Genomic DNA, 20,344 nt, shown 5'->3' with positions numbered 1-20,344 from the left:
TCATATATCCTATTCAGTTTTTTAATTTAAAATTAAAACTTTTACAAATCAAATTAAACCTTTTTTATATTAAATTAAACTTTTTAAGAATTAAATTCAACAAGTGGATTTTGAACGAAATATTTTACACTCCAAATTAAACGGTGTGTTTTTTAAGTACATAAGATGCTGTCAGTGCGAAGACCTGGTAGCAGATTATTGCAGAAATTAGCAGGAAAAAATCTCGAATAAAATATGATTAGTTTTTGCCAACTCAAGCCATAACCATACTTAGGAAGTGCGTGAGCTTGTTAAACACACAAATCATGCTTTAATTTTTCTACCACCGTATTCGCCAACGATGAATCAAAATGAAAAAGTAAAAAATTAAATTTTCTGCTAAGAATGTTGGCGGATCCATCAAATCGATTAAATTTAGTGTTCGCTATGTATAAAGAAGTATGGTGTAACCATCTGCTACGAGGTCTTCGCACTAACAGCGTCTTATGTACCTAAAAATACACAGTTTAATTCGGAGTGTAAAACTTTTCATACAAAATCCAACTATTTAATCTAATTTATAAAATGTTTATTATTAAATGAAAAACCTGTATAATAAAGATATATGTAAATAACTCTGATATTATTGCTGCAAATCCATTGATGTAGCAAAAAAAGGTAAACCCAATATAAAACTATTAGAAAGATATATCAAGTAATGTACTCATACAATTCAATAATTATTATTAAAAAGTATATTTGTAATATACAAATGCTTACATTTTACATAAATGATATCATTTAACTGAACAATTTTTACTGACTATCTCCTCCAATATTTAATTTACAAAAATAATTTAAAATTACTGTTTTTAAATGTTTTTGTTGGCAATTTTATTTAATTAGATTTTAGATATTGTTAGCTAAATTTATTAAGAACTTTGAACATTTGGTTTTTGACAGTTTTGGATAAAAATATAAAAAAAAAACAGAAAAGCCACGAAAGTTTAAACATATACAGCATTTTTACAGTTCAATGTTTCAAATATTAGAGTTATATTCAGCACAACTGGCAGCGCAGTGCATTTTTTTTAATTATTAAATGTCATTTTACTTTTGAAAAAGATCAAAATCTTCAATTTTGAATTTGTTTTTAGCATTACCTAGATTATGATCTCTTATTTGGTAGATGTTTGTATAAATGAACATCAATTTGATATGAATTATGGATCATTTTTTTAATATTTAGATAAAAGTGAAGCGTTTTCAAACAAATAAGATAACAATGTACTATTTACATGTAATATATGTAAATAGCAAAACAAAAATGTTTGCATAAGCTTAAGATGACATTATTTACCAATATTATTATGAATATTATTAAATCATAGTGCTTGGTAAAGGTATTTATTTTAAAGTCACGATAACATAGATTTGCCGTCGATATCCAAAATTATTATGTTGCCTGACTAAATTTATCATTTATTTCACGAAAAATTAGCAAACGTATTTTCCTAATTTATATACACGTTGAAAAATATTATTAAGATGATAAATATATTTATTTTAGAAAATTGATTATTCACTATTAACTTATTATAATCAACCACTTCATGCTTTTGAACGACGTAAAGTCACGCGCATGAGCCGATTCGCACTAACCCGAGTGGCGTTCGCATGTTTCGAATTGGTTGGATTTCATAGGACAAACAAATAAAACGCGTAACAAAAGGAATTAAACAAAATTTGTTGTTTTTTGTATTAGGTTCATTTTTCATTATTTCTGTATTTTATTTTAAATTAGGTAAAAAATGTATTATAAAATGATAAAACCTTATGTTTTTGGTTACTTTTTTGTTAAAAAAAGTCGATCATGAAATGGGTAGAAAATATGATAAAAAAGGCAAACTCCAGATTTTTTCTAGAACGCTAAAACGCTGGACAATTAAACCTTATCAACATACATGACATTTGAATTTATAAATTATTAAGTATTATTCAATGATATTTCGATTTTTCCAGTTTTCATCACATTTATATTCTTGGACTTTTTTCCTCTGTGCGATGGGCCGTGTAGTTTGGATTGCAATTGAATTGTTTATACGCGAGAGATTCATATACTTATTTTAAATACAATCTAGTAATAATAAAGGTTGCCGACATGACATTCATTGTAAAATTTCCACCATATATGACAATTTCCAAATAATTTAGGTATATTGCAATTTTTATAAGCGTTTACTTTTTTGCAATCATCGATCAAATTCATAAATCTTTTCAACAACGGTGAAAAATAAAATCAAATTTCCACGAAACGGACGCACAAAAAAATGACAAAATGCTATTATGATAAGCCTCGCAAAACGTAGATATATACCTACTATAATTTCAGGAATCACTATCGTTAGAAAGGCGAGATAAGAAAAGACAAGTCATAAAAACATACATTTTTAAAAGGTGCTACTTTATTTTAAAAACATGCAAGGTACCTCTGGCCATATAGCCGCTTAACCAAATTTCTTTCTGGGTTAATTTGACCGCGTATCGTGTAATTTTTGTATATTCAACGCACAAACAACTTAAGAATGCGTGAATGTTAATTTTACCGGTAACCTATTTTAAAAAAAAACTAAGTTTTTTAATACAATACAATTGATTTAAGAAAAGCAAACAAAGCCGTCATCAATGTTTTAAACTCTTGATTAATAGCCACCTCACAGAGCTGACCAATTTTTCCATGATATATACCTACATACATGTTTAAATGTTTTTATTGAATTTGTCTTATATCACCATTCGAGTAGAAAAGTAGTGAATATTTTCTATATTCTAAAATGCATTATTCCATGTTTAATTGCTTAGTTATTCCATTGGTAAGTTTGAAACGAAAGTTTCGAGTCCGTCAAGTTTTCAGCTGTCATCCGCCGCTGGGGCGTTACGGGGTGTCGCGCGTCGCTGTTGCGCGCGGCGCCACTCGCCGGCCGCGACTCACGGCGAGCGCACGTCGCGCGAATTTTCTTCGTCGCGCACAGACGTCGGCCGCTCGCCGAAACGTCGCGAAAGACCGACACGTCGATTTCAATACTGTAACTACCACCGCTGTACCGATCCGTGCCCCTCAGCGTCGCAAACGCCTTTTTCGTCGGACATTCCGGAGGCCGCGCCTGTCGTTACAACGCCTTATCGCTACGCTCAGTGTCGAAGCTGCTCGATCGAGTGCCAATTGCCAATTCAACAAAACAAAAGTTACATAAACTGTGCGTCGAAGTGCACCTCTCGAAAGTCGCAACCCCCCACCGATCCCACCGCCCCCACCGCCGTCAGCTGTCAAGTGATAAACCATCTACTTGTACGTTAACAACATAACCTCACATTATACGAAAAATATATATCCTAACGTAATCGATCGAAGATCGACGATCGATCGCGTTCGTGTCGTAAATCGTACGCATAATGCATAACGCGTCTATCATGAAAAAGTGCAAAGTCTAATTTGAGGTTATGTTTCAGTTTATACGAGTGACAGTTGCCCCGCTCGAGGGCGCCACAGTCGCTCGTCCAATTGACGTTTCTAAAATCGCATCAGTGGTGTTGCATTGCACCGCGCGCGGCCGATAGGTAACCTTTGCGCTATATATCGTTTTTAATTAATGCAATTCCGTTTTGAATCGGTTCCCTCGGACGATGGTCGCTCGTTTACGCCTTTGGGCCGAAAGTGTCACTCGCTAATTCGAATTAATCGCTCGATTTTTTTAATCGGTTGGGCCAAAATGTTGCTACATCTAAAAATCGACTTCCGACTAGATCACCTTGAGTGACACTCGCGAAGATGTTTTTACATTATTGTGCGTTTGTTACTATGCTATAAAATATTGTAACCTCCGCATCCGCTTTTTGCGAACGTATGCGCTTTTCGCAATGCCACGAATGCAGTTCGGCGGAAAAGTGTGTGGGGGGGAGCGTTTTCCGCAAATAAAAAGCTTTTTTTGCATAAAAGTAAATCGAATCGTTCTCGGTTAGGCCGAGTCGCGAATAAACCGCGTCGCTTCGCCATTTTTAGTACCGTTTCGTGGCCTACATTCTACCGGCTCGATCCGGCGTTATCGCGAATAAAATACATTATTTTTACTCTCAGCTGTAAGAAATATATACACATAAAAATAGTTTATCAATCGATATTAATTAGGAAAATATCTGTTTACAAAGTTTGGGATCGATAAGATAACAGTAATTCTGAAACCACTTCAATAATATAAATATGCTAATAATCGTATAGATTTTTTTTAATATGTACTTTTCCTAGAATCAATATTTGGCTTATCAACAACGTATAGATTTGCAATACTCTCTCTTTGCGATAAGCATAAATTCCCCCGCATTGTTAGATTTCTATATTTGAAAAGATTCGTTAGCTAATAAATATGTCAAATTACATTTTTAATAATCACCATTTTAACCAAGATGGCGGATCGGGCTTGCTCAATATATTGAAAAAATATATAAGAATAAATCTGATTAATTAAAACTTCATGAATATTATGTCCTTAAAACAGTTATGCCACAGACTGATCCGCCATTTTGTTTCAAAGTGGCGGTTATTTAAAAAATAAAAAAATCGTAACTATAGTAATTAATATCATAGAAAAAAATAGAAAATTCAAATATTTTATATAAGGGATTTTAAAATTATAATTGAAAAATTTTCACACATTAAGCTATCTGATTCTTGCGACAAATGCCGAGAGAAATTTTGGTAAGATTTAATAAATATGTTATAAAACATATCACATTTATTAGGAAAATAAAAGTTTAATTGAAATGGATGATTTGCCTGAGGTTGGTTTTGGGATTTCCTAGTGATTGATATTGAAATTGCATTATTTTTTTTATTGAAAAAGAACTGTATATATAGAAATCTACTTAAAACATTTTGCTTCTCAAATTGCATATATTTTTATAATTTATAACAATAATGCAAATATTTATAGTTATGATCCTGGTAATAGTTCAAGGTTCAGGGAACGTTTTAAAATATTACCCTTTCGGGATCTTATGTTATGTTCGCGGAAGGCTACGCAATTCAGCTTTTTCTGGGAAGTGCCTTATACATATCATTAATCTCATATGCTGATATCTTCCTAAAATGTGGAGAAATAATTTAGGAGATTTGATTATTATATTTGAGGAAAATGTCAGATATATTATCAAAGAATTGACATTTTATTTAAAATATACTTTGATGTTAAATTTAAATTTTAAATTTAAAAATTGACTGCATAGAATCTGAAAATAGTAACACGAAATTAATAAAAATCCCATTGAAAACATTTTCTCTTTTTGTTTTGGGAAATTATGTTGCTTCATTTTTAACACGACATCAAAATTTAGGCATTTCGTTATCAAAGAGATTTAGATACTATCTTCAACCGATATTTGAACCAACTTCATATCCTTGAACTAAGAAAAGCTTCGTTCGCATAAATATATTGTTGCAAACGGAAGCAGCATTTATCGCTTCCTCATATTGCTATTGTCTTTGAAAGACTTTGCAGCTTGACATAAAAGTTCGACAGATTTGCCTTGTCCATAAATTCAATGCGTGCTTCATTGTTGGAGATAAGTTCAATAATTCCTCAGCAATTTGGCGTAATTTACTCCTGTGATGGTCGAAGAAGCTGCATTAATGTTTTTCTATATGAATATTATAAATTATTTTCGATAAAATGACATAGTTGTATATTAAAAAAACGCTGTGTATATATTACTAAAATATCGAAAATTTTAAAGCTTTCCGGTTCTAGTCATATATGTATAAAGCAACAGTAAATCGATACTTGTAAATGTAAAGTATGTACTCCATTTGTCAGAAAGTATTTTCGATATATATGTAAACTTAAACCTCATGCTATTCAGTGTTTATATGATGAAACAACGTGATTGTATATACATATATATATATATATATATATATATATATATATATATATATATATATATATTGATTTGGAAGAAGTGGTTATTCTGGAAATTATTATTGAAATAACTACTAAATTTTGTTACTGCTTAATTAATTATATTCAATAAAAATTACAATAGACAATAAACAAACCAACTAAAATAGCAAAGAACAATAAATTAATGCATAAAATTATATTTCTAATAATGGACATTACTTTATATATATATATGTATATACATATATTATACTAGTAAAATAGTTTTTTTTTGTGTTTGTTCTTTAGTATAAATCAAACTACTCGAATATTATTGTATTTTATTAAATCAGACAGTATATTATCATTATAGTAAATTATTTTATTATTTTTTCATATATATACTTGTAGTTATTATGTTTATGAATAATTTAGTTGTATTTAAACATCATATTTTATAGGGACATCATTTCAGATAATTCCAGGAGGAGAGGGGCAAAAGTTGGCCAGTCAGTGGTCGTTTTAGTTAATATTTCCATTTCGTTAAGACTTATAGTATTTCATTAAATGACACGAAACCAGTGCATTTTGGCTTGTTATGGTCGTTTGCTGATTGACTTATCCAGTTATATATTTACCACGTTGTAACGCATTGGGCTTACGCCAGTCAGTTTACAACAGTAAATTTAAAAGTATTATACACAAAGAATTCAATCGTTGTCAAAAATCTTTCTGTAATTTAAACAAATAGGGTTTTATAAAAAAGTCATCATAATATATCAAACAACCTAATAAAATTCATAGGTGATGCAATTTGTTTTGTATTGACATTTCATCATTTTTAATGATATACAAAGTTATGGTGATTAAATATTTATTTATTTTAGAATATCTGATTAATCATTACAAAAAAACTATGATTTTTTCAACAGAAAAATCAAAAATATTTCAAGCGTTGCTTGTTTCTGGTCAAATTCTGCTCAGAATCCACGTCAAAAGTAATATAATCGTGCCGTCACAGTACTTACAATAAGTGATAATCGAATAAAGCATAACTAAACTGAATACCAATAGGAGTGTGCAAAAAAATTTATCTGAAAATGTATTTGGTCTTCACTAATGAAAATATAACTTTACTGAAAAATACACATTCACTGTAATATTTATATAAAACATCGCATGTAAATGTATTTTTTACTGTATAAGGAAAAATTGAAATCATGTAATTTTACTAGCACCTGGCAGATAAATTATATTTTCACTGCTAAAAATATTTTCCGATATGATTTCACTGAAATGATATATTTTGTAAAATATTTTTGTGATAGATTCGAGACTCTTTTCTAGATTTTCTTTTAGGGATATCCTGAGAATTTCTGGGTTAGAATCAGGGACGTCATTTCATTTTTTTAGTGTTTCTATTTCGACGTCTATGATGTCTGATATTCTACTTAGATCTGCTTAAGATGGTTTTAAATATCTGCATCAACTCTGACCCTCTGTGCTTATTTTAAAGGGGTCGAATCTGACGTAATAGTCATATTATGTAGGCTCTTCACTATACATTTACATATAAGGAACGACATTTTCTTAATCCTAAATCCTTCAAGTTAAAATGTGCGGTTATATAATATATACATATGTATATACATGTTTTTATCCTTATATGAATTGAATTGGCATTCCATTTTCGCATCGGCACTTTCTAAACCTCAAAACAATCGCGACGCGCTTATAAAACACATCTCGTTTTGTTCTCGCTTTGACCGGTCCGTTCTCGATTTCAGTTTATATAAATTTAACAATCGACCAATAGACAAAAACAAATGTGCAACGTGATAAAGTGATTCGAAGAGGGCGAAGTGTCCTTCCAACATGAGGGAAGTCATGGGAGGGCGAAGAAACCACGAACACGAATCCGGCTACTACGAAGGTAGCGATAGGGAGTCTGTGCACAACATGGATTCGTCTGCCTATGCGCCGTCGTCCTCTTTCGAAAAGCAGCAGAGGTTCACCAAGTACAGTGCCGGATACAGGGGCTTTGTGGACGGTTCCAGGACTCATAGGGGGCGCGAGGACCCCGAAGGTGCGAGAAGCAACCATCACCAGCACTACCACCAACACCATCATTACGCGCCTTCGTCTCCACCGAAGACGGACGAACATCACAGGAGGAAGAACGGATTGATAGGCGCCAACCAGTCCAATATCAAGGTCCTGGACAACGATAGCGCTTCGGTCATGGGCGAAGACACCGCTAACTCGGTGGAGAGCAGCGGCGTGGAGCAGTGCGACGTCCAAGGAAACGCTTCCGAGTGTTCGGAAGACGGACACAAGCCAATCACGCAAGTTCCGTCCAGGAAGAGGAGCAGCTCCGTGCAAGTGGTTAGCACGTATCCCGCGCCCACTTCTCCGGACCTCAGCTGGGATTTGGTGCGCACCAGTCGGATCACCAAGAAAAAAGGTAATCGTCGCGATTGTGAAAGTCGGCATATGTTTAGTTCATGTTTTAAAACGTTTCCTTTTACAGTGAACCTGCTGGGAAGAGCCAAAGTTGGCATGGCCAATTTTGAAATGCTGAAGCTCCTCGGAACTGGAGGTGAGTCAACCTTTAAAAAAATGCGATGAATCATTTTAGTAATTCGACGAACACTCTTTATCCGCGGCGATCGATGCGACCATATCGCAATACTATAATGATTTGATAGTGTTTTGGTTGCTTTGAATTGTGTACGACTACTTAAAAATATATTTTATAATAAGACCAACGCAGCGTCCTAAAACACCGGTTCCGTTTTTCGCACACTTTTTTTCGGACATTTTGCATCCTTCACCTTTTTTTATAAATCTATCTCAAATAGATTTCGCTCATTCATGATCGTTTTTAACTGGTAGATGTTAAACTAAAATAAAAAGAGCGATGTCAAACCTTTTGTGAGAGACTATTAGGAACAACCCATATTTTATCGATATTATTGTATGGCTCACGAACTTAACTTTATGTAAGTTTGTTTACCTGAAGAGTAGCAGCTGGCGAATTGCCAACCAATGTATTACATATGCCATTGGACGTACTACCTTCGTCTATATATTAAACCCTTAGATTATTGCTTAACTCTAGCATACAAATCCAAGAGTTAGAGCTGTGTCCATATATTAAAATTAAAATCTAGTGCCCTAGCGGCCAATTAGCTGCGCAGCCAAAAGATTCCTGTTATTTTATTTTCAAGAAAAGCATTTCTTTAGATCATTCGCAAATCACGATATCGAGTAGGTTAGTTTTTTTTAAATGTTTCAAATTAAGGTATTTAACTTGTCTCGTACCGAAAAGGCCGACATAAAAACCTAGATCAAAACCAGTCTATTGGGGTTTGATCGAGTCCGTATTGAAGAACTCTTGGGATTTTGGTGACTTAGCTGGGTCTAGTCTGATATGAAGTAGAAAGCGACAGTTTCCTCAGCTTTTAACTCTTTAAGTAGTGGGTTAATTGATACACCTTTATTAATTTATATATATTTATATAGTCTCAACGGACTTAAGTGTTTTTAATTTTTATCGTGTCTTCCCAGATACAGATCGGAATTAGTGATTATTATGTAGTTATAATCCCGATCGATCATCACAGACTAGCTTTGCCTAAATTTTCCTAATCTCACAGATGAATATCTTGATGATTAATTAAAATCGAGCTACGTTGTACATATCTATGAAATATTGTAATGCATATCAGGCATTTCATTATTTTAGAGGAACATTTGTTGTAATTTTGATTTTAAGAAACGTAAAATTTCCGGCCCAATCAGGTCATAAAATCAGCATTTGTTAAACTGTTTCTTTATTGTTTTCACATATTCATGGATATGTTTTTAGGCCGTTCAGTTTAAGCAAATCACTACACTAACAGTTTTTCCATCGCGATAATGTTGCCCCTAAGCGAATGCCGACCGGGACGGTCCGCCGACTTAGCTACGCCACTGGATGCATGGTATCTCAAATGAAACGGATAGTCAAAGTAAATAAATATCACAAAGCTGCTTCTATCTGAAGCGTAACGGTGAAATCTGATAGACATTGAGAAATGAGCGAGTAATGAACAAGGCCGCCATTTATCTACATTTACGGATTTTGGCACACGACATCTTCATTTCGCATTCTTTAAATTTGTAATTGTATCTAGCACACAACGCTGTAAAGATGCGCGTCTTGGAATATATTGTTTATATGTATTTTACTCCTTGTAAACTTTCAAAGGTTATTTTTAAAAGTCTTGGTTATCGCGTATCTTCAAATAAGTAACTTGATAACCTCGCATATTCGCTTACACTTGCGCCACAATCTGGTTCCATTTTTTCACCGTTCTTCGTCCCCTTTGTGAATCGCGAAACACATTCTCCCCTCGTGCACCTCGCGAACCCTTCGGATCCCCTTTCGTTCTAAGAACGACACTTTTGTACTTGTAGAATTTTCGCAATCGTGTGTCTACTTCTACTATGTTCTTCTTGCTCTTGCGCTATCACGCGAGGCGAGTCGAGGGCCCCTTTTGGGTGGCTTGGCTTTTGGCTCTCCAACCTCGAGCACAGACGCAGATCCGAAAGTTTAGCTATGACTTATTTAATAAGTCGGCGGTCTATTATCTGCAGAAGTAGAAAAATAGAAGCAAACGTGCGAAAAATGGAAGCGCCTTGCGCAACGCTTTGTTGTTGTGCGTTATTGTAATGCTTCATAAAATGTTGTGCAAGTCGAATTTGCCCCGCGAAAATGCCGTGTCCCGAATGCATTCTAATTCGCCGAGTGGGCTGATACTTCGAACGATCGATCAGGTAATAATGAAGTTCGAGAATTTCGAGTATCTATCGTTCGTTTTGATCTATTGTTATTGCCTTAATAATGACATTGATTAAAGTATAGCAAGAGAAATCATCTGAGTGCGCATATGATATTTGACTAGAGATTCTAATAGGAAAACTACTTTTATTTTTGTTAAATATTTATTTAGTTATTCAATTTATTTTATAATTTCTGTATTATATTGTACTATTTTGTGATACTATATTAAATGAAACAATATGTCCATAATACTCGACATGATTTTTTAAGCAATTTAAAAAAAATTTAAAAGTGAAAATTCACTCTGTGGTTTAGAATATGTATTTAACGTTTAGAAGTCCAAAGGCATGTATGTCATGCCCAATATATTTTCTGAAGCCATTTTAAATGATTGAAGATAATATTTTCAGTATTTTATTTCTATAGTTACTCAGAGATACTTCTATCAATATATTACGATAAAAAGATTGATTATTCCTAACCATTTTACCTGGAATTATCATATTACTAAAATTGGTCGTAAAGTCTGTTAATCTATCAATGGATTTTGTTAATCTATCGATGGACAACTTTTTCACCAGTCTGCGCCAACCGCTCAAAACTTAGACTTCTGATTTGTGATCCATGGTTCTCAATTATAAAGTTTTTACATAATAATAAATTAAATTACTGTTTTTAATTCAACTCAATATTTAGACACTATATTTTGTGAGCATTAAATTCTGAATCGTGAAGTTGATATTGACGAATCAATTGACATATATTTATTATTTTGTGCTCTATGCCGCAAGGATTAATTAGGCTTAATGTTTTATTTTAAGCGAGAGTAGTCTTTCAGTTGTACGTCAGATTTTTGCAATACATTGTTCATACTGAAGGATATCATATATACTATACAGAATGATCCAACTTTAGTTTCTAAACATTTAAAAATATCTTCGGATTTTTTTTATGACTCGAACATGTGACGTATTTCATTATTTACGAATAATAATCAATTAAATGGCCGCCTCTGGACCTTTGCGATCCTTTCGATGACTTTTTCGTACATTTTGGGCGTTATCTCGGCTATAACTTGGAGGGTGTTGGTTTTTAGGTGCTCCAACGGCGTTAAATCGCATGATCTTGGCGGACCCTTCAATTTGACCAGAAAAATGCATGCAATTTAATAAAATACTTGAATCTTAATGAAATCGAAATATTAAAAAATTACCACTGAGTGGCCAACTTTTGCCCCCCCCCCCCCGGAAAAGCTGAGATAACGTCCCTGATTCTAAACCAGGAATTCTTTGGTTATCCTTCAAATATAATCTAAATAAAAACAATCTCGAATTCTTATCCCGAAAATATTTTTATAATACATTACTTCAGTGAAATTATATCGGAATACATTTTCACCGGTAAATATAATAATATCAATTAAATGGCCGCCTCTGTATTTTACAGTGAAGTTATATTTTCACTAGTGAAGTCTAAATACATTTTCAACAGTAGTTATATATTTTTACTAGCGAAAATATAATTTAACTGATAGGCGCTAGTGAAACTATATGCTGCTCAAAAATTTTAGAATTTTCATTAGGCCAAGTCCAAAATACAAACTAAGCCAACTCATCTGTCTAGACATCGCATCTCGCATATTGCTCCATAGTTTGACTGCACTACAATATATTTAAAAAATATGATAGCTATTCTTACTGGTATTACTAGCAACTTTTGATATGAGAGTATTGGATAAAGTGTATTGAAATCGAATTTTGGTCAATAGGAGTGCGCATAATGTCTTAATATGAACGTTAGATAACCGAGCGTTTCTACTGCAACGGCGATTTTATTGCTTTTGACGTTTATTTTTGACTTCTGAGAAGGGATAATTGTTTTTTGCGCTCTCCTATTGGGCAAAATTCGGTTTAGATGTGCTTCATTTGCTTTTCACTTATATTAAGTCATAATATTGTTATATAAGTTCTTAATATTAACGTTAGATAACCGAGCGTTTCTACTGCGACGGCACGATTTTATTGCTTTTGACGCGAATTTTTTACCTCTGAGAAAGGATAATTGTTTTTTGCGCCCTCCTATTGGGCAAAATTCTGTTTAGATGTGCTTCATTTGCTTCTCACTTATATTAAGTCGTAATATTGTTATAAAATGTACGGTAGATAACTGAGCGTGCCTACTTATGACGACACGATTTTATTGCTTTTAACGTGGATTCTCATTTATGGATGTCATTTAAAGAAAAATACTATGAAATCGAAATATTAAAAAAACGTTCACTGTCTGGCAAACCTTTGCCCTCCCTGGAAAAAGTTGGATTGCCATTGCATTTTAAATTTTGTGATTATTGACAGCTGTCTGATTTACAGTGCTGCCAACATATGAAACTCGAATTGGATCACTGTGCCAATTCTATACGATTATATTACTTGCTGATCATTTGCTTTTCTAAAAAATATATTTAACTGGTGCAGTTAGAGGACAAAAATATAGTCAGATTGTGGACTAGGCTTAGTGTATCAAATAGGTACTATTCCCATATAGTGAATTCTTATAGTATGTGAAATAAATTGGTGAATGAAAAACGAAGGAAATGTTAAAAAACGTAATTTAAAATCATATCTTCATATGAAAGATTGCTTCGAGAAATAAAATGCGATGGACAAATATATAAATATGTAAGTACATAATTGTAATGTACATACATAAATATATTTAGTGTTTAATATATCAAAGTAATAAAAAAACAACAATAAATTACTTGCGATTAAAAATATGTTGAGACCCTTTGGTGCTGTGTAAATTACAATAGTGATCAATTAACTAAATACTATTTACAAGGATAGAGCGAAACATTCTTTCTTTTGTTGCTGCATTATTGTTTGTTTTTTTTCTGGTAGTGGTCCCAACATCTGTAACGGATATATGGTATATTCTAAATAAATGATATTTAAATTAAAGCTAAGAAGCCTTTTTTCCGGTAAAGGTTAATACTGGTGCACGATTAACCAAATGATTTTTTTAGGAAATGGAATTATTTATTTATCAAATAACTAGTTGACAAAATAGTTATGAATCTATTTTTTAACTTGTACTGTTTTTCGCTAAACTGTTTTGTCACAGCTCGGATTCAACGTCCGTTTCGTCCGGTTACCTAGGCATTCATATCGCTTGATATTCGTTTCATTTGATAACAAAAACAATTGATTCCTAGAAAATAAATTCAAAGTTGACACAAATTCAGTCTTATCAAATTTTCAAATATCTTCTTAGATTGCTCAAACTAGCAAAAGTGTACATTTATATTTTCTGTAATATAGATATAAACCCTGAAGCAATTGAATTAATCACATTATATATACAATATACTAATGAATTATGCATAAGTACATACATACATACATACATTTCGTATGATAATGTATTTTTTTAGCAAATCGTTAGCTTAGATTGACAAGGTTTTAATGTACAATCTAGAAGAAAACGAGTTATTTAGTTAGTTGTAACTCTTCTAAATGTTTCATAAGCATGACAAGCTTCTACATCCACTTTAGCAGAATTTGGCGTAGACCCTAGATGCACTTTTCTGAATCGCAAGCACACACCTGGCCCGGTCGTTCGCACCTACCCGCCGCAGGTGTTACGAAAGACTCCTAAAACAGGTGGTTACCTGACAATAGATCCTCTTCGCGGATAGATAACAGTTTTTAAAAAAAAAAGATCCTCTTTGCGTGCGCTGCCGGAGCGTAGCGCGTCGGGTAATGCGCCCGTTGAATAAACAAAAGGTAGGGTCCCAAACCTGCTTTTTGTTCGGAGAGAGACCAACCAGTCTCGTAACACCTGGCGCGTTGCACATGTGTCGCTCTGGTTCACGTGGACCATCTGTTCCGTCGGGCTTCGGACTTTGCCGGATTCTTGTGAGCACTCTCGTTATCCTTGTTGCGGTTTTTGAGGTTTTTGACGAGATTTTCCTGGTGGACGTCCGCATTGTAAAATGTTTTCGACAATACCACAGTTAAGGATAATCAATAAAATAACGACAAGAGATTATTATATACATATTTATACAAAGACCAACCCCTTGATTCATTGGTGTATTCGGTATAATACGTTTGCGTATTTGGCGGTAGTGAATGTGCGACTTTAAGACTGATGAAACATCTAACGTAGTAAAGAATAACGTTATATTGTACGTGAACATCTATCTAAGCACATAATATAAATTTCGGCTTTCTTTAAAAAAGCTTTTCTACTTTATTTGTCTCTCTTATAAAGCATCATAGAGGTATTATCATATAAAATATTATAAACCTTTAGATTACCATGAAAACAGATTGATTATCATCTATAGATAGAGCATTGATTAATAAGGTTTTGGATTTAAGTCTATATGGCTACAATATATATGTATGTACATACATATATACGGATTTATAATAATTTAATCCAACTGATGTTTCTCAACATTTTTTATTTATTTTACACAGTAAAATTATTATTATGAATACAGTAAACTCTCGATTATCCGGGTTAATGCTGGGGAGGAAGTCCATGGATAATCCGGACTATCAATTTTTATTTATTTTTAAAATATGTTTAATATATTTTTTACTTGTGAAAATCATAATTTCGAATATCAGTACAAATTAGAGCTAATATATCGTTATATTCGAATCCCCATGGTCGATGTAATCCAGTAAAGTTTCTGCAGAAGACTATTGTGATTGTTAGTTATCTTCTTCCCTTGTATCATCACTATCACTCTATGCCTCTCCTGTTGAAGTGACAATAAAAACGATATCCGCATGATACAAGTTGAAAATTCGGATCATTTGAATCGCAATCAAACAACTCCACGATGATTTCTTAATCGATAATTTTAAAGCATTTTAAATTTTCAATTAACATGCATATTTTAGATATATTACTTGCCTTCGTCTTTACAGAATCAATGTAAGCCTTCCAAACCGGTTAAAACCAAACCCTATTTTTCGGTCATTTAAAAAAAAAACTGCTTTTTCGACTGTTTTTTACGAATATTTTAAAATTAAATTATTTTTCTCAAAAATTATAAATCATGCACAAAATTGATGAATAAATTTCTAAGCAAAGTGACAGCGATAAAACTGCCGTTTCTCATAAAAACAGTTCTTCAGGTCATATTTTTTTGTGAAAGGATCGGTCAATACCTGATAAGAAGTGAGCTGGTTGAGGTAAATAAGAAAATAACCAATATTCTACATCTCTCAAGTACCCTTTTGATTATGTTGGAGATTAGAAATACTGCAGTTGTTTTCAAGATAAAAATCCGTTGCAAATTTTAAAATTTTGACTATGTATAAAATAATAATCCATTTGCAAAAAATGTCCATTATAATGTATTTTGTTTCAAATTTTTTACAACTTATAATTTATTTTGTACATCTACTATGCAAAAATAATCAATATATGTATATTCTCAAATAAAATGCATTCTTTTTTTTGTGCATTTCATTATCTATTTCTGGTTATTTTGCAATGAATATTTATAAGCAATAAAATATTTTTTAAAATAATAATTTTAAACATACGAATTATCCTAATTTTCCGAAGACCGGTTAACCGGTTTTTGATTTGTAAAAAACCGTTAACCGGTTTTCTTTTTCGGATTATTTTTTGGAAACTCTAATTTCAATGTTAGGAAAAGTCTTTCTCTACGATCTAACAAGTGTTATTACCTTTAATTTTGACCAAGATTGTGCTATTCCATGTATTTGTATAGCATCTAATGTCGTATTTTTTCACAGAAATTGATCAAGCCATAATTTTTCTTAGTAAGTTTTGTAAAGAAACCTTCACTTTTTACAACAACACTCACTTCATGAACCCATTTTATTTTGAACCAATCTTCGAAGATCTATCCATCTTTCTTTTTGGATATAATAATCAACAGGATTTTTTTATATCAGTCAGTTTTTTGCTTTTCCAATCACCATATGTTTTAATTTATTAGAGTTCCATATGCATTTACATTTAAAAAAAATTGAATTTATTTCAAAAACGGATAATCCGCACCCAGATAATCGAGAGTATTTGTCAATGCAATTTTAGTAAATATTTTAAATTTGGGAGTATATATTTTAAAATAAACGTAGAAAATGTTTTACCTGAACGCTATTAAAAAATAATTTTCACTTACCGAGAATTGATGAACAAATTTAAAACATATTCACATCAGCACCACTTTGCATTTCAAAACTACAAAACATAGGTACAAAAACTTTTTATGAACGTTAAACAATAGCAAAAACGGATTATTCCAACCGTTTCGTTTGTTTGTTTCGCGTGGAAGCGCCCTTTTATAAATTCATTGAGCTTGTAAAATTCAGGCAAAAATGGACCGTTCCATTTCCAGCGTTCGCAGCATTTCAAATTAATTTTACATTTGATAAAACTGCCGTTAGGTAAATAATGCATAAAAAAATTCACGCTGCGCTGCAAGACAGTTCTAGTTTTTTTTCTTTAACCGTTTGAATGCCTATTTTTTCTTTGTAAAATTATGAAATATTTTTGTGTTAATAATAAATCGTATTTTATTTTGTTGCTATAATAAATGATAGTTCTCACAAAAAAATTTAAGTTTTCAAAAATATTTTTTTTAAATATATTTATAAAATCATTTATATTTGCCAAAAAATGCTTGCCAATTTTAGCCGGCACTGGCTAATTTCGCTTGGTACTAAAAGGGTTAAACATCTGAATATACTACAGACTCACGTGTGTAAGAAGTAGTATTTTCGCAAACATACTGCAGGTGCTATTTATCTTTCCAAAAATATAGGGATTACTGTTAAAAGCTGTCCTTCCATATTTTTGGGTGACCTAACTTAACCTAAACCCTTCTTAGCTTCAGGTCGAGACCACCGACTAAATTTTTAAATAAAGTCGCATTGCAGCCTGCGACAAATCTGTAAATATGTTTTGGGGCTCCGCATTAAAAATTTAAATGAAATCTCTGATTTGATAGCGATGAAATGGTACTATTCCTCATATATTTATTTTATATAAGTGTTTTAATTTGCTTTATTAAATAACACGAATCTAACCAATGTCACACTTATTAAATTTAATATATTGTTTACAACTCGGCGTGCATGCCCGAGCGTGTACGCTTGATACAACAAAACATAACCGTCTATATTTTTATATATATTTATAATATATTTTTTAATTAATTTCAGTTGCTTTCCCCATACAAATTTGTTCAATTAAATATACGTCTTATTGTAAATTCAACCGGGAGTTTACTCAAATTGCTTATGTTTTCAGTCTAAATCTTTGATTGTATTTTAAATATATTTAACTGAACTTTGCTGTATAACATTTGAATGAAATATAACAGAAATTGAATATTATCTTCTCACAATACAGCTACGGAAATTTTAGCTTTTCCGGTCCGGAAATGTTTTCATATTCTGTAACAATTTTATATAAAATTTAAATTTATTAAGTGTATGTATATAATACATCCAAGAGTAAATTACCTCATACAACTTACAAACTCTTATTAATTGAGAAAAGTATGAAGAAATATGTACTCGTATTATTAAAGACAACTGTTCAATAAAATATGCATGATATACCGTTTAACCTTTGACTGCTGTAAAGAAATCGCGTTTCATGTATTTCTAGATTTATTATTCTTGATATATTTTGGGATTATTGAGAGACTTTACAATATGAACAATTAATCTCGGTAACATTGTTGTAAGAAGAGAAAATAATTTATTATAGCTTTTTGACATTTTCTCAGTATAATTAATTAATAACGCGTGAAACAGTTAACGTACTGTTTATATGGTGTATGTGTATATAAAAAAATACATTATTCATGATTTGTGGATTGATATTAACTTTGCAACTATACACGTAACACCATTCGCTCTTGAAAGTTCAACGAATTTTATATGCCATTTCACTCTTTTCTGTCGCAATTGATCATAGTCACGCAATAAACTTGTAATAATAGATTTACGTCCATTTTGTTTTCCAAGTCCAAGTTCACAGTAGTAACACCTTTCATTCAACATCACAAATTGACCATCTTGTTCTGAAAACTTCGTTCTTGATTGCATTGATTAGTTAGAACATTACACTAATGTAAGCACACCTGAATTGAAAAATTATTTACTAATGAACCTTAGATTATATATAATTTTTCTTGTATTGTTGTTAGCTTATAAACACGTATATTACAAATAAACTTGATATAGGATGTGTTTTTGCGACACTGTCGCCATTACTCAACGTTTAATTGTGTTCTCGCGATAAACTCGACTCTGTCGAGTTACATTCATATATACTATATTTATTTATATATGTACATGTATACACATATTTGTGTTTATTGTGTTTGTGTGTTCAACGAACGCTAATAACGTTCAATATCGGACGTGCACACGTAAACGTGTTTGCAAAAACGGCACCACATTATCAATAACGATAAGACGGTTTCCAATAATATGTTCTAAAAATACATGATTGTATCCCTGGTCTTCCTAATTTAATTTTATCAAAACTTGTAGTATTAGAAAGCAAATTTTAACGACTATTCGTATACAATATATATGGTAAAATCGAATTAAACGAATATTATTATTATCCCGAAAGATATTTAAATGGTTTAAAATAGACGATCAAACTTTGATATGCATACGGAACGGGTTTCAATGTTCAATTCCAGCTTGACAATTATTTGCAGGGGACAGGCGCATTCAAAGTTGCACGAGCACTCTGCCGATAACACAGTTTTGCATAACCTTTCTGGTGACACTACGAGATAAGCAATCGCGCTAATTGAGAGACACTAATTGACTGTGACAAAAAGAGGATCATAGAGTCCATTATTATTTCTATTAATCTCACTCGCAGGCAGGCAACAATAATGAGTGACCATCGGAGAGCTAGACAGCTAGGCTGTGCATAATGCGGCCGTTTGAAGTTCAAGGCTTAGAATCTGTGAGCTAATAAAAAAGGTCACTGTCTTGTTCAATGCTAAATAGGCAAGCGTCGAGCTCAGGCCACAAAGCAAAAGTCCAACGCGTAAAAACCGAGGTCCGATCCGTGAAACGGCGGTGGAAAACCGAATAAATATGATTACGTTTTGCCTCCATAGCATTTACAGTTTTCCAAGATCCTTGAACGTCGATGGGTTCAAAATAAGCAAAATCTAGAGACACATCGCAATAGCTAATGATTTTATTTTCTCTATAAATATAAAAGTAAGTTGTATTTATTTTATGGGTCGTCCAATATGATTACGCTGCTGATTATTGCCGATCGTTCACACTACGGCAGCAACAGTGCATCTCTTCTCACACGATGTTCTAAAACAAATTCGATTTTTTTTAATTAATGACTACCCTAAGCACCTTTGTGTCATGTTTAATTTATGTTTTTATTATTCTCATGTATTTGAATTGTGTTTCAACTAGAGCATGCGTGAAATACAATAATATGTATAATACCTGCAAGAGCAGATCAATATATCAAATAAGCTAAAGTTTAAAAAAAATCTAATCTAGAAAAGTCTTTATTTGCCATTACTAATGTAGCTACCTGTTAT

At 32.3% G+C, this 20,344-nt stretch overlaps 1 protein-coding gene across 3 annotated transcripts in view; it reads left to right on the top strand.

Annotated features, from left to right (window-relative positions):
• Positions 1-2,951: 2,951 nt before the first annotated feature.
• LOC148227612 (ribosomal protein S6 kinase alpha-5-like) overlaps positions 2,952-20,344 on the top strand; it is a 72,454-nt gene continuing 55,061 nt past the window's right edge. Inside the window, exons 1-4 of one of the 3 annotated variants that reach the window (XM_088203002.1) lie at positions 2,952-3,328; positions 3,490-3,597; positions 7,700-8,376; positions 8,443-8,511. In XM_088203002.1, the coding sequence (XP_088059128.1) occupies positions 7,788-8,376; positions 8,443-8,511 (658 nt within the window). In that variant the 5' untranslated portion in view covers positions 2,952-3,328; positions 3,490-3,597; positions 7,700-7,787. Of the gene's footprint in view, positions 3,329-3,489; positions 3,598-7,699; positions 8,377-8,440; positions 8,512-20,344 lie in introns of those variants that run through there. The other 2 variants (XM_088203001.1, XM_088203003.1) reach the window with 2 other exon arrangements.

The sequence above is a fragment of the Plectrocnemia conspersa genome, unplaced genomic scaffold, assembly GCF_051122295.1.
Source record: "Plectrocnemia conspersa isolate PC_06_02 unplaced genomic scaffold, ASM5112229v1 ptg000013l, whole genome shotgun sequence".
NCBI classification, from domain to species: Eukaryota; Metazoa; Arthropoda; class Insecta; order Trichoptera; family Polycentropodidae; genus Plectrocnemia; species Plectrocnemia conspersa.
The sequence above is the reverse complement of the archived record's forward strand: the minus strand, read 5'-3'. Positions and strand labels throughout refer to the sequence as shown.